The 14577-nt window shown below is 40.1% G+C and overlaps 1 protein-coding gene across 5 annotated transcripts in view; it reads right to left on the bottom strand.

Moving 5' to 3' along the window:
• LOC134138327 (spermatogenesis-associated protein 7-like) overlaps positions 1–14137 on the bottom strand; it is a 93306-nt gene extending 79169 nt beyond the window's left edge. For 3 of the 5 annotated variants that reach the window (XM_062571822.1, XM_062571823.1, XM_062571820.1), the window contains exons 1-2: positions 14056–14137; positions 2503–2570 (exon numbers count right to left, since the gene is read on the bottom strand). In XM_062571822.1, coding sequence (XP_062427806.1) covers positions 2503–2570; positions 14056–14135 — 148 coding nt within the window. In that variant the 5' untranslated portion in view covers positions 14136–14137. Of the gene's footprint in view, positions 1–2502; positions 2571–13694; positions 13930–14055 lie in introns of those variants that run through there. The other 2 variants (XM_062571821.1, XM_062571824.1) reach the window with 2 other exon arrangements.
• Between the last annotated feature and the right edge of the window lie 440 nt (positions 14138–14577).

Raw genomic sequence — 14577 nt, 5'->3', positions numbered from 1 at the left:
AAATTTGAAATGCTGAACATATACAAGGCAGTAGTAGTTTCATTTAATTTTTTTTGTCTTTCATAAAATCTAATTCCATCTTGGGTCCAGAAAATTACTGCGTTGTGCAATAAACTACACTGTGGTTATTTCTACGTAAGAAAGAACAATCAAGCTCTTTTCTTTGCCAGAGACTTTCTGTTGATCCTTGGCAAGTCATTTAGCCGCTCTCTATGTCTCAATCTCTCCTCTGAAAAGAAGACACACATCTGTATCTCCAAGGAGATGTTAAGAGGATAAAAAACATTAAAATGAAGGGGTCATTTAAATAGCATAAAGGGACTGTAGAGAGAGTGGTCTTATTTGAGCTCACCGAAAAGTTCCCACTTTTTAATAGATTTTCATTTTATTTTACATCTTTACATAATATGTTAGAACAGGGGAAACTGTTAGAAATACTCTAGGATTTTACTAGCCCTGTATGAGGCTTTGTTGATACCATATGGGTCAAAGATATATCAGTTCAAACTTAAACAGCCCTTTTGTGTGCTATACAAATAGGCAGATTTCTCAAGCTTATATTTGAGCAGAATCAAGTTTCTGAACTTTCTGGTGTCCAATATAGGACTGAGTTATACACAACATTCAGCTCGTTGCTTTACCCAAGACTTTCAGCATTTAAGAATTCCAACATTTTCTGTGTTTGAGTACAGGAATTCTTATAGAAAGCTTCCTGCTTCTCCTAAATCTTTCTGTAACTTTGAGTACTATTGTATCTTCAAAATGATGTTTACATCTTGCTTCTACATATCAGGAAAGATCTCCAGGAAACACATATCCACAAATGAGCTATAAAGAACAGTGACAACTCTCTCAACACTGACTCTTTTTATTTCCTATTTTGTAATGACTTCCCAGTAATTTATTGTAGTCTTAAATGTATAGTTATGTGATGAATAATCTACCTAGTTTCCAGTGATTGAATTGCAATTATTTCTGCAAATCATGTCTAGAGGATATATCATGTCCAGAGTTATAATCTCATATCATAAATCTAGTAGTAGCAGTATTAAAGTTTGACTGATACACAATGACAGTGATAAAACATGTCTTTTCTATGTAGCTGAAAAACAACAATATGCTCTGAAAAACACAAGAGGTGACTTTCCTCCTCACCAGACTGTTCATTGTCAGCCACTACTTCTGGCTTCTTATGCAAGTCAAGAACACGTCGACTAATTTACTCTTTAAAAGACAACTGTAACTGCAGTGTTGCTATACTACAAATAGTTTATCTTCATACCATTACCAACTGTTCATTCCTACAAATGAAAATTTCACAACATGGTGGGAAAAATTACACGTTCATATAATCAATATGTAAAAATTATGTTTAGTGATAATCAATACCTCATCTACTGTGAGCCTCGGGAGCTTGGGAATATGATATTCTGAGCCATTTGTCACATTATTAGTAAATGGAAAACAGCTCTGTAATGTGCTTGGCTTTGCCTTTTGTAAATTTATAGAACAGAAATATACTCTAGCAAAGCAAGGAAACAGCTATCTGGTGTCATACGCAGTAGTTTACAGTCATGGTACTGCATGTGTGTGTTTGTATCCATTTTGTGGTTACAGCCTAAACTTGGGGCAAAGAGACATCACCTCTTCACTCTACGTTTCATGCTTAGTAAGGTAGAACATTTGCCCGTATCTATGGTCCCAAATGCTTGCTTCAGTACAGATAATAAACAGAACCAACGTGACAATCTCCTAGCGGAGTGGCCTAGTCAATGGCTAACAAATGTGTTGTAGACCCTATTCGTTGGTTTGCTCAGCTGTGTAATTATCCCGAGCTGCTCTCCTATAAGTAAGTATTTCTCCATATTTTCAGCTAGAGGAAGCACTGGCAGGCATTGAGCTTTGGCTTCTACTTTGAGCATCTAACAGAGGTATGTCTCTGTTGCCTTTGGAGAACACATATATATCACTTTGTACAGGTAACCAGCACAACAGACTGCTGTGGTGGGAACACAGTAGCTGTCCTTGTCTCTGTCCTTCTGGGATCCTTTGACATGGTAAAGAGAGAAGGAAGGTAGGAAAACACCCTCTAGATATTGAAATGCAGCACTTTTTTAGAGTGAAACGCCTCTGACTGTGCCTGGACTTTGTACAAAAAGATCAAAAATGAGGGATGTTTTTGCCTGCTTCTAAGCAAGGTCTGAAACTATATGGTTTTGGAGAAGGCATGGTGGAACAGCATTTCTGAGAAGGGAAGTTTCAGGCAGCAGAACAACTTTTTAGTGGTTCTTCTACAGCTGCTTGGCAAAGATCCTGAATGGGATAGCTGGTTGCCTGAATTAAGCAGATGAGATTTTTGTAGTAACAGGTATTATAAGTACTTAGCTGCTTTATATTGTTTCAATTATAAAAATTGTATCTGTAATAAACATGTAGAATTTAAGTTGTAATTCCAACATTGGAGCATGCAGGCGCCTCTCAAGTAATAGCTTGAATACTTACGGCTACTTTTGAGACTCATGTGTCCTTTGAAAGGCCCCATCATGGAATATGTAGGCATCATGGCTACCCTTGGCAGGGAAAGAAAATGTCTTGATTACATATAAAGGAAGTATTAGGAAGTATGATTAATCTATCTCCTGGCTCTTTGGGGATTACAGAAGAGTCCTCTCCTGGCCAGAATGCTTTGCTACAACTAACACAGGTATTAAAAAGCTGGCACTTCTGAGTTTACTTTCCCTGTCAAATTATTTTTGTTTGCTTTGATTCCTACCAATTAGTATGGCCTTTTTGACCAGACACTTACTGACCAGGAAATTCCCTGCTGCAACAGCATCTACTGGGCCATTTTCTGCAGGCCACAAAAAATGAGCCACGACATTGCGCAAATGTCACATACTTTGCAATCTAGAAGATCACCTTTGCTAAACACAAATCTTTCAGGCAAAAGAAGGAGCAGCTCAGCATGCTACTATGCTGCTTGTGTCCAGCGGAAGAAGTGCAGAAAAAAAGACACAGCATAAAAAGATTTTCTAAAGATACTTTACAAAATAATATAGGCTACCAGCACAGAAGTCAGACCTAGAAAAGCCAGACACAACTCAGTAAAGCAAGCAAACAAGTCCCCACTTCAAATAAAGGGCAAGCTGCAAGTACCGAAATTCCAAACACACCAAATTCCATCACTGTTATGAAGATGTATGTCCCACTGCTGTGAGTTGAATTCATCTCAGAAAAGCTATGGGATAAATTTACAGTATGCCTTAACTGCATAAGGGGCCAAGTCTCAATTTCAAAAGGAACTGTGTTCCTTTAACTGTGTCTCCTGTGTTAAGAGTCTTGACTCTTGGAATCTTTACTTTTGTTCTCATACACATATTTGAAGGCAACTTTTGTGTTTCAAAGGCATTGCCACAACTTCACTAACCTTGTGTTATACAGCTAAAACCAACACATACAGGACAAAATTTTACAAAGTGACGGTGAGTTTCATATCTCAATTTGGTGACAACTGAAGAAGAATCGTTTTTTTCAGTGCTTGCAGAAAAGACTCTCAATCTTTTCTGAAGTTCAGGCCCCTCCATTGGTAACTCAGTTTTAGGCAAAACCACCTGTCTTGGACAGCCTTTCTAATGATAAAAGATGCAGAGAATATCATAATAGTGTTCTCAGAAAACAAAAGCTAGAAAGGCTATGAGAAGTACTTTTTTAGCTGAAATTCTGTCACCTTAAAACACAGGCTAAAAACAAGCAAACTTCGAAATAAATGGGAGCTATATGAGTAAATTTTATTGCTTTTCCTCTCCGCTCATATTTCTAATTGTCATGTGTCCCTAAGTTAATAGAATCATCAAAAGGTCAGCTTTTTTTGTCTTATGGAAACGTCCCTTTGTAGTCACAGCAGGATATAGACAAAGGAAGCTACCTCTCTCAAATCCAAGGTAACACACTAAAATATTTGATTTTTTAATTTGGATATATTCCTTAAATATTTTTATTCATTTTTTGAAAATTAGTAGACAAGTAGATAATACCCTCATATACTGGCTTAAGGCTTAAAAGCATATGATTTTATTTTCATGTCACTTCTAATCATTTGGACTTTTTAATATATTTTGAAATACATTATCTCTGGTTAAAACTTCACTTCTTTTGGCTTGCACTTTATATCAACTATCTGTGAAAGACATGACAGATATAAGGATATTATACTGAAGAAAACTCTTAATAATGTACAGTTTTAAAATGGAGGCAAATTCTGAATCTTCCTGTGTCCAATAGCACAACCTTTGCTCAACAACTACTCCACTATGATTTCAAGTGGAAACACATTATGGGAAACTGCTCTGAGTGAGGACTAGATGAAAATGGAACAAACATCTATCAAAAGTTGTATTTGTTTAACACACTTAAATTAGTAGCTGCATGCAATGTGTAATATATGACGTAGGCAACAAACAATTGTTAGGATTGAATACAGTCACAATAATGGCAGACCTTTAAGTAACTAGTCATCTGCATGTGCATTTAATGTACTTAGTCATGCAATCATGCTGCTATTGCTGTTTGAACTCTGGTGACTTCTTGAAGTCTCAATCAGCTCACTGTCCCAGGCTTTGTATAAATAAACAGTCAGTCAAAGAGTTTACAGTTTAAGAAGGCAAGCCAGATAAACAGCGGGCGGGAAAAAAGCACTATCTTCATTTTAGGAGTTGAAAAGAATTAAGAGATTTGTTCATTGTAACAAGGTCAAAAAAGTTAGTGGCAGAGAAATGAATACTAGATTTCCTGAGCACCAGACCAATGCTTAAAATCACAGGACATTTTTCCTTCATACACCTTTGTTTAAAAAAACCTAATATGCCAGTCTCTTAAAAGCAATAATTTGACAATGCTCCTTAGCATAAGCTTATATCCTGTTGACTCTACAGATAGATTGTAAAACCGTATTTTAATACCATTGCTAAATAATTCAGCAGCTGTTCAGATACTACTCTACTTGTCTTTTCTTAGAATGATAACAAATATCACAGCTTTTGAAGGAATGCTGTTAATTTTTCTGAAGCTTTTCATTTCAACTGTAGCAAACTGTGAAAGAGCAGAGCTTCTACCTTGTCTCTACTTAAAGTTAAAAAGTATGCTAATGGAAGTTCCTGTATTTTGTGATAATTTCAGAACAGAGGACTTCCCTGAATCTGCAATAGTTTGTGACTACCTCTGTTAGTGTACCTGCATAAGGCACACTAGAGAATCTACACTGCATACTCAATAACTAACCTATCCATCTGGAAACCAAACTACGAAGCCTCAATCTTTGCAGTCATCAGATGAGGGGATAATATGTCCTAGATCTAGCAGAGGCTCATTTTTATTTAATGATGTGCTTTGTTGTCAATATACTGTTTGGTTTCTTTGTGTTTTCTGCATTTCTATAATACCCGAACCTCTCTTCCTACATAAATGCTGTAGCAATTGCTCACATCTATGACAAACTTCCTCAATTTTACTACATTATAACAAAACAATTCAATCAATAAGTGTGATACTATGCTATTTCACATCAATGCACAGTTCTTTTAATTGAAAATTCAGCCTATAGATTATATGGAAGAAAAATAGGGTCTTTTTTATAGCTGATAGATAGATACTATAATGCTACACAGGGAATTGTTTCTATTAAATATAAAACACAGCAAACCTAAAAAGGTGGCAGAAAAAGTGCTGAACAGAAGTTACAGAAAGAAGATGCGCTCTTTCAACATTCTATATAATAATAACACATAGGTACAACATGACATTGCTAATGGCATCCACAGAGGAGGTGAGATAGACTGTGAACATTTTGAATGATGTACAATGAAAGAGATTAAAACATAGGGCTAACCAACTGCTGCTGTGAGAAGATCATTCTCCATGGACAAGAGGTTTGATTCTGTAGCTTGGTTCTTGCCTCCCTTAAGCTGCTGAGCAGCATCAGCTCTCAAACATCAGCAGGATATATATCAGAATCAGCAGGAACTTACAGTGCCATGTGTGTTGCAATACTCAGCTCTCAGTGCAAAAACTAGTGACAAATGTAATCTTTAAGCTGGCTCCACCATCAGCCTAGTCTCTTGTACTACTCACTAGTGACAGAGTATCCTGTTTCAAATACTTACATTTAAAAGCTGTATCAGTGCATACTATACTGTGGTTACAAATTAGCCACATATGAGGCTGCTCCTATTGCTTGAAATGTGCAAAGTTTAATATAGCTCTAAAGCAGAAATAGATCCAATAATACATATTTAGCAATGAAATTTGTATTTTTTCTATTGATTGATAGAATAAACTTGAGTAGAAGAGTGGATCTTCATTTACAGGAATACAGAACTATAGCACTTGAGATGCACATACAGTATTTGGCACTTAAAACTGATTATTAGATACACAGTATTTGTCAGCATACTAAAATCTGCATTAATTTCTGGTGGACTGGAATCACTCTGGGCTGATATGTGAACAATTGCAGGAGCCTGAGTCCCTAGTCAAGTACTAGATACAGACGCAGCATATACAGACCTAATCCAGAACATTTAAACTAACCAAACTCTGCGGTTGCTTGTGCAGCACTTTCAAACTGGTTGGAAATTTTTCAGCAGAAGAGGACTTTTGGGGCATTTTTTGTTAGTTTGTCAAAATAGGATCACTTCTCAAACAGACGGGTTTCATCAAAATGCAGACAAAGCACAGGCAAGCAGTCGTGCCGGTTCACCTGGCAGGCTGCTGGAGAGCGTAGGCTCCCAGGACAGCAGGCTCCGAAGCAGTCCCATGCTGCAGCCCGCCCCTCCGCAGGGGACTGCAGCGAGTCCAGGGCCTGTCACTTCCAGGCCAGCCTGCTTCATGGAAACAGCAGGGCCATCCTCTCTCTGTTGTGAACCTAGAAGCTAAATGTCACACTTTGCGTCCCAGTCGAGCAGCAGGTAACATAAAACCTCTGAGAACTCGGGTTATGCCTCGGTGCCATGAAACTCAAGGCCTAGACATCCTGGGGATCCTGCTCTGCTTGGGGTTTCCTAGGATTTACTCTGATAACAATAGTTAAAAACTGTGAAAGCTCTGGGATTTGGGAACCTAACAGACAGATCCTCCAGACTCAATCTATTAAAAAAAAAAGAAGAAAAAAAGTATCATTTTGATGATCTAAAAACCTTTTACCATTTCTTTCCCCATATATGAGGGGTTCTGATATGCATTCTAACATGGCAATATTTATTTTCCTTAATTTTAGACCTTCCTATGGAACAGAAATTCTGTTATTGGACAAACTCTACTAAAACCTGCCATACTTATATTACATGAACAGTCAGTCAGATGCTTGTACTTTGTGGTATTTAATTACCTGGTATCTTTGATGGTACAATTAAAAACTTGAGGCAAAATAAGCAACTGTTCCAGTTACATAAGTGATACCCTGGAGAGCCCAGGTATGAAGATAGGCATGAACCCATACCCCGGCCATACTCCCACTGATCAGCAGGTGCCAATTTTAGCAGTGTGCTTGACAGTTTTAAGGCCCCTCAGTGCTCAGTGGAGCAAAGATATTTCTTTTCAAATGCCTTTGCTATCACTGGGTGGTTTCCACTTGTAGCTACAGAGAAAACATGGAGAAGCAGGGAGAGAGATGAAAGGAAGAAAGATCAGGGGAGTCCTTTATCAAATCTCTTTGATGTGAAAGGGAGATGTTGCAGTTTGGGTATCTGTATAGGCATAAAAACAAGAATGGAAGACAAATAATATGGCAACCATGAAAGTATGGGGGAAAATTAACTGTGGAAGCTGACTGATCTTTATTCTTTATCTCTTCTCATTAAAAGAACACCATTTAGCTGGCAATAAATTTTAGGTGGTTGTCTTTCTCTTTGCAAGAGCTTAACCATTTTTTTCACTCACTTCCGCGTGTCAGCTCTGTGTAGCTGCATTTGTATCAATTATTTCTTCTCTAACCAGAACAGATTCATAATTGCCTAATACCACTTTCAACTATTTTAAATAAATAGAAAGAGCTCCATAATTATATCAATCTTTTTATCCCAATTAAATAGCTGAGGGTTGCTCAAGTACTGATTAACCTTTACTCATGCCCTGCAGGATGGAGAAACACTGTTTTTAGGCTTTCCATGGAACAGGGAGCAAAGCTCATCTGAAAATTGTGATCCTTTACACAGTATCTAGATGAGAGAACTTCTTACCAGTAGGGAGTCTATTCATTAATATATAAATCCTAATTGGTGAAGAACAAATGACTTGATTGCCTGAGAGAGTAATCGACCTACCTCTCAAGTATGCAGCCACGCTGTGGAAGCTCAAAGGATTTCTGTGGGCAGCACAGTCAAGAACTTATTTCAATAAAGGCAGGGACCCTTTTCTGACTTTCTAAAATAAGCACATTGTAATTGAAGCACTTCACATTGCATTTATCAACACAAAATATGGCCCCATCCTAGGCAAGTAAAAGCAAGATATAAATAAATTTATGCTGTCTCCTCTGATGGACAGGAACCTGCTGCTGGTACATTACTTATTTTAGACTCCTTTGAAAATTCAAGCCTTAAAATCACTTCTCTCCCACTCCTTTCAAAAATCCTTTTTTCCCTCTCTATAGTGAGGATATGACTGTGGCAGGAGTTACAATACAGTATCTCCTTTCTTCCAGTGCCCAAGAGGAATGTTAGGCACCGTCTACTGATTGGAAACATCTCCTCATCTCCTTTCTCTACCAGCTAGGAGGTTCATAGCATCATCAAGCCAATTCAACTAGCATGCTCATCTCTCCCCTAAAGTAAGCAGAGGTCCTCTCAGAAGCCTGTTCCCAGTGAGGAGGGTCTAGTGCTGTGTCAGTGAACACTTCTCTGGGCTTCAAACTGGAACGAGGGCTTTGGCTGCCCTGACTCTGCAGCAATGTTCTTCTACCAGACTGGTAATGACTTCAGAAATACGTTTACAATTAGTGTGTATCTTTGAGCAACAAGGACCAGGATGTGTACCTTCTTCTCTTTCACCTCCATCCGTCTTGTTTAGTTAAACTAGAGGTTTAAAGGTTCTCAGGGCAATGGTTGTCTGTCACTCTATGTAGATAAATGTGCCTTACATAGTGAGACATGATCTGAGCTGAAGATTTAAACACTAACATAACACTGTCAAACAGCAAGTCATGAGAAATAATCTAAGTTCTAATAGGCAGTGAAACACAAGATGGATGGTTAGAAAAACTGAGGTTTATGTATCCACCTCACTGGTCAGCCAAAGATTGAAAACACTTTCCCCAAAGGCCTGAGAAAGAAAAAAGACGATGGCCAACATTAGGGGAGAGTATTGTACTCTTGCCCTGTTCTCACACTTTCCAAGGCAGCTGCTGATTGCTATTACTGGAGACAAGATATTTGACCAGAGAGACCTCTAGCTAGATGCTGGGCAGCACTGGTAAAAACTTCCACCACTTTACAGGCATCATTACTTTTGCTTCAATAGAAGTTATAAATTAGAAAAAGTTACTCAGCCCCAGTTTATTCTATCAGTACGGTATGGCCTGGTAACTCATCTTCATTGCTCTAAGCAAGAGAAAGCTGCAGACTGCATCAGGGCACCATACTTCCACCCAGAAGTACCACAAACTCTACCGGTGTTGCATATTTTCTTTACCACTTGGGCTCCTCTTCTCTATAAGTTGAAATTGAAACTAATGGCTAGTGAAAAGAAGAAGAAGACAAAAGGCCAAAGCAAATGCACCAGCAGCTAACAGTACTTTTATAGCAATATTTACTGTTAATTTTATCCTAGGATTTAGCTGCCAAAGAATGACAGTGCATGTTCACTTTGAATTTAACCATACTCATTTAAAAATAACAGTGTGCATTAAAACAGACACGAAATCAAAAAGATGAGAAAGAGTACAGAAAAGAATATTTAACCTAAGGATCTAATTGCTCTCTGTCTCTTCTGCCCTGAATTTGAGAGAGTTTTTACTCTACTTGACTGGGTTTCCTCTGCTTATGCTTCACAGTTTTGCACATCTACTTCTTATAGCAACATGACACTGATGTGTTATTGCTTGACAAAGCAAGAAATTTTAAAGCCAATTTCCGTTCTATACAGTAAAGAATTACTGAGTTTTCACCGTTTTTGTCAGATTCAATGTGTTGCCCAGTTAATGAATGTTCAGAATAGTTGTTGAATTATGTTACACAAATGAGCTACATGAATAAGTCTATCATTTCTGTATTTTTAAGACTTCAGTAAGATAATAATTTAATTCCATTAAATTATTATACTATTTCTTATTAACCTATTATTTCTGTTTTCCATTTTTACACGCACAGGACTTTGAATCACCACTGATGTGGCATGTGGTAGGTCAAAGGGGACCATCTTGAACATAAGATCTGCACAAGAAATTGCAGTTCACATTTGAAGCCTGCTGGTTCACAGCAGTTAGTTCTAAGTTTGAACAGTTCACAAAGGTAATACAGTCACTTCTTGTAACAGCTGCAGCACAGATAGAAATAACAGATAGATGGTTGGAGGGGAGGAGAAAAATATGAGAACTTTTTTCTTTCTTTTTTTTTTTTTTTTTGTTTCTTCAGTGGCATGCTGTGCAGTTGGCCAGGCTGCCACGAAGCTTATTACAGTACATTCTCTACTGGGGAGGAATAATCAGTGTAAAGTGTCCCAAAGCAAACCCACAATCTGCTATAACCCTTGTTAATTCTACACTGTAACAAGTGAAAGGGACCATGAAGCAGTGGGTGCTAGTAAACTGGAAATTCCACCAGAGCTCTGAGTGGGCAGAAGTCTGTAAAACAGCTCTGCTCTAGCTATTCATAAAGCCTCTAGCATAAGGACAGCAGGAGTAATGACATGTTTGTTCCTAAACGTAAAAACAATCCAGGGACAAGGTACCAAGCCCAATGCAGTGAACAACTACAGAGACAACGTGAATCACTGAGGGTATGACCACAGCTAGTTCAACAGACTGAGCTTTCGGTAGCTTTTTGGTGACATATGGCAATAAATCGATTGCTCTTTTGTATCAGAACTCCAGTCCATCTAGTTCAGCATGCAACCTTCATTTACGGCCACTATTTCCCAGGAAGCTGAAAGAGCCTGTCATTGGATATACATAAAATAATCTAATCTTTCCTCATATTGGGCCTTCTGTCTCCAATCTAGAAGTTGTCTTTGGAGTAAAGGAAGACATTGATTATTCTTCCCAATAAATCTATTATAATTCATTACAGAACAGTTGACACATGACAGTTTGTGTCTTGTCTACACACAATCAAAAAGATGAGTAACAAGATCTTAGTATTTATCAATACTCTGTAGTATTATCAATCACTTCAGCAGTTCACAGAATCATAGAATCAGCAAGGTTGGAAGGGACCTCTGGAGATCATCCAGTCCAACCTCCCTGCTCAGCAGGGTCACCTAGAGCACATTAGACAGGGTTGCATCCAGGCGGGCCTTGAAGATCTCCAGAGAAGGAGACTCCACAACCTCTCTGGGCAACCTGTGCCAGTGCTCCATCACTCTCACAGGGAAGAAATTCCCCCTCACGGTCAGGTGGAACTTCCTGTGCTTCAATTTCTGCCCATTGCCTCTTGTCCTGTCACATGGGGCAACTGAAAAGAGTTTGTTCCCGTCTCCTTGACACCCTCCCTTCAGGTACTTGTACACACTGATAAGATCCCCCCTCAGTCTTCTCTTCCCCAGGCTAGAGAGGCCCAGCTCTCACAGCCGTTCCTCACAGGGCAGATGCTCCAGCCCTCTGATCATCTTTGTAGCCCTACGCTGGACTCTCTCCAGTAGCTCCATGTCTCTCTTGTACTGGGGAGCCCAGAACTGGACACAGTACTCGAGATGAGGCCTCCCCAGGGCTGAGTAGAGGGGCAGGATCACCTCCCTCCACCTGCTGGCAACACTCTTCCCAATGCACCCCAGGATACTATTGGCATTCTTGGCCACAAGGGCACATTGCTGGCCCATGGTCAACTTGTCGTCCACTAGCACTCCCAGATCTTTCTCTGCGGAGCTGCTCTCCAGCAGGTCAGCCACCAGCTTGTACTGGTGCCTTGAAAGCATTTCAATTGCTTTAAATCACTATGTAGTATTAATGTAACATTCGCAAATATTTCAAATAATCCTTCTATTAGTTCAATACTGTGATACTTCAACTAATGAGGCCAAATTAACAACTTCCAAATTTTAAATTAAATAAAGACAGCTACTGATATCTAAATCTACAGCCAAGATTGAGACCAATGAAAATTATTAGTTGCTAAGTTAGTATGACTTGTATATTTTTGTCTTGTCTAATCAAATACTGCAGGATGAAAAAAATGATACCATAATGCTTCTTTCTTGAGTGACAGGCATAAAAACCTTCAGTGAGAATTTATTTCACATACAGAATGGGATCAAACATAAGTAACTGTAAATAACTAAAAGAGAGTTAATAGTTCTCAGTATACGGAAGGATCAGATTGCCAGCTCTGGCCAAATTTTTAAGTTTATTCACATATTGCGCCTTTATATTCCATAGTGTGTCTCTGACAAAGGTCTCAGGCCTCCACATTTTGGGATAACTGACAGGTATTCTTACATGAATGAACATGTTTCCATAACCTAACATATGCAAACACTTATTTTATTTGGACAGGAACATTTTAATTTTATTGTGATTTCTTGATATTTCTCATATTACACTAGTCAAGAAATCAGGCCACCTTTCTACATATTTTCATTCTTGGCAATTCATTGGAAAAAAAAGGCAGGAAAAAAATTTAAAATGTTATCATTTCTATCTTTACAAAATTTCTAGGAATAAATGTTGGTCCAGAAAAATAATCAACACATTTATAACTACTGTAATAAGGAAGCAGATTTTAATCTTGGTTTTCAATCACTGTTACAGTTTGCTTGCACTTCCAGCCCCCAGTGAAGTCAGCGATTTTGACACTGACTTTAACAAGGGCACAATTTGATCCTCTTCGCACACATTGCCTTGAGAAGCTCATAGGTGTTTTTCAAAGAAAAAGCATGCAGAAGGGTGGGCAGGTATGTGTGTGTTTGCATGACAGAGGCCATGCCTCCTTCTTGTACTGCGAACCTATGTACTCAACTAGTTTCTTCATATTCTATGAGGGAATAATTGAAAAAGATTTTACTGATAAATAAAGACATTACAAAATAACGCCTCCAATGTGTATAGCAAAACTAGACTATTTCAAACAAAAATTCCAGCTTCTGAGAACTGCTTCTTGCTAACAGTTCAACAGCAACAAGAAAAGTACCTAATTCTAAAAAAAAATCTCTCTGAAGAGGGACTGGGAAACTTCATATGTGTGAGCATTTAGAGAGCACTACTGGCTATGCTACTACCTTTCAGCTCTTTTTTTTTAAAAAGAAATAATAATTAAGCAGCTGTTCTCAAACTTCTTTTCCAGGAAACTATTTCTGGGTGAAGAACGTGGGCCGTCTTTATCAGAAATACTCAGCTATTCTTCCTAGCAAATAAATGATTTATGGCGAAGCAGGAAAGTTCCCGATACGTCTTGTTTCCTCTTCCCCCCCCTCTTTTTTAGGTGACAGAAAGCACAGGTTAGATCATAACACAAGCAGAGCACGCAGCGGGGCAAGACGTTGCGCTGACAGACCTTGCAAGCACTCGCTCCTGTTTCATTGCACAGGCAACAGCGTTTCTCTTAGCAGCAGACGCCAGCTAGGAGCAGGATCCCAGGGCCAAGGAGGGGGCCCTGCCGGCGCCTCCGAAGGGCGGCGGGCAGCGGAGGGAGGCCGCGTTAAACGCAGCTCCCCGCCGGAGCCTCTCGCAGGCCTCGCCACAGCCAAATTCCCCATGGGGCTCCCCGCGTCCCCTCCAGGCCTCCTCAACTCGCCGCCTACAGTTCGTCTCCCCTCCCGCCCCCGGCTCCCCCTCTGCTTCGGTGCCCGGCAGGTGCCGGGGGAGGCCGCGGGGCAGGGCCCCTCTGCCTCCCCCTCCGCCCGGGCGGCGGTTACCTCGCAGGCGGCGGCGGCGGCGGCAGGGAGCGCTCCGCCCGCGGGGCTCTGCCTGGCAACGGCCTGGCCGCCGCGGGCATGTCCGGGCCTGCCCCGGCGCGGCGCGGCCACGGCCTCTCTCAAAGCCGTGGCGCTGGCAGGGCTTTATTTTGTTTATTTATTTATTTATTTATTTTTGGTGAAGGCTTTTAAAGCGACTCCTATTTATAGCTCGCCCTCTTTATTTTTAGCGCCGAGCCTGGGTTTTGGCGACAGAGGTTGGCAGCACGGGCGGCGGTGGCGAGCGCGCCTCTGCCGGGTGCCTGCGCCTGGTGCTGTCCAGCCGTGCGGTCAGTAAAGACTGAGCGGCAAAACGTGTCACTTCATCAGATTAAAAATTAAGAGTGTCGCAGTGGCGGTGGGGCTGCTAGCAAGCGCCGCGTTCCCGCCATCTGCGGCCCAGGCTTCAGCGAACTGCAGGCTGAAACCTCAGTGGAAGGTTTAATATGGAAGAAGGATGAAACAACCAGCAACAGCAGGTCA

The sequence above is a fragment of the Rhea pennata genome, chromosome 3 (assembly GCF_028389875.1).
Source record: "Rhea pennata isolate bPtePen1 chromosome 3, bPtePen1.pri, whole genome shotgun sequence".
Taxonomy (NCBI): Eukaryota; Metazoa; Chordata; class Aves; order Rheiformes; family Rheidae; genus Rhea; species Rhea pennata.
The sequence above is the reverse complement of the archived record's forward strand: the minus strand, read 5'-3'. Positions and strand labels throughout refer to the sequence as shown.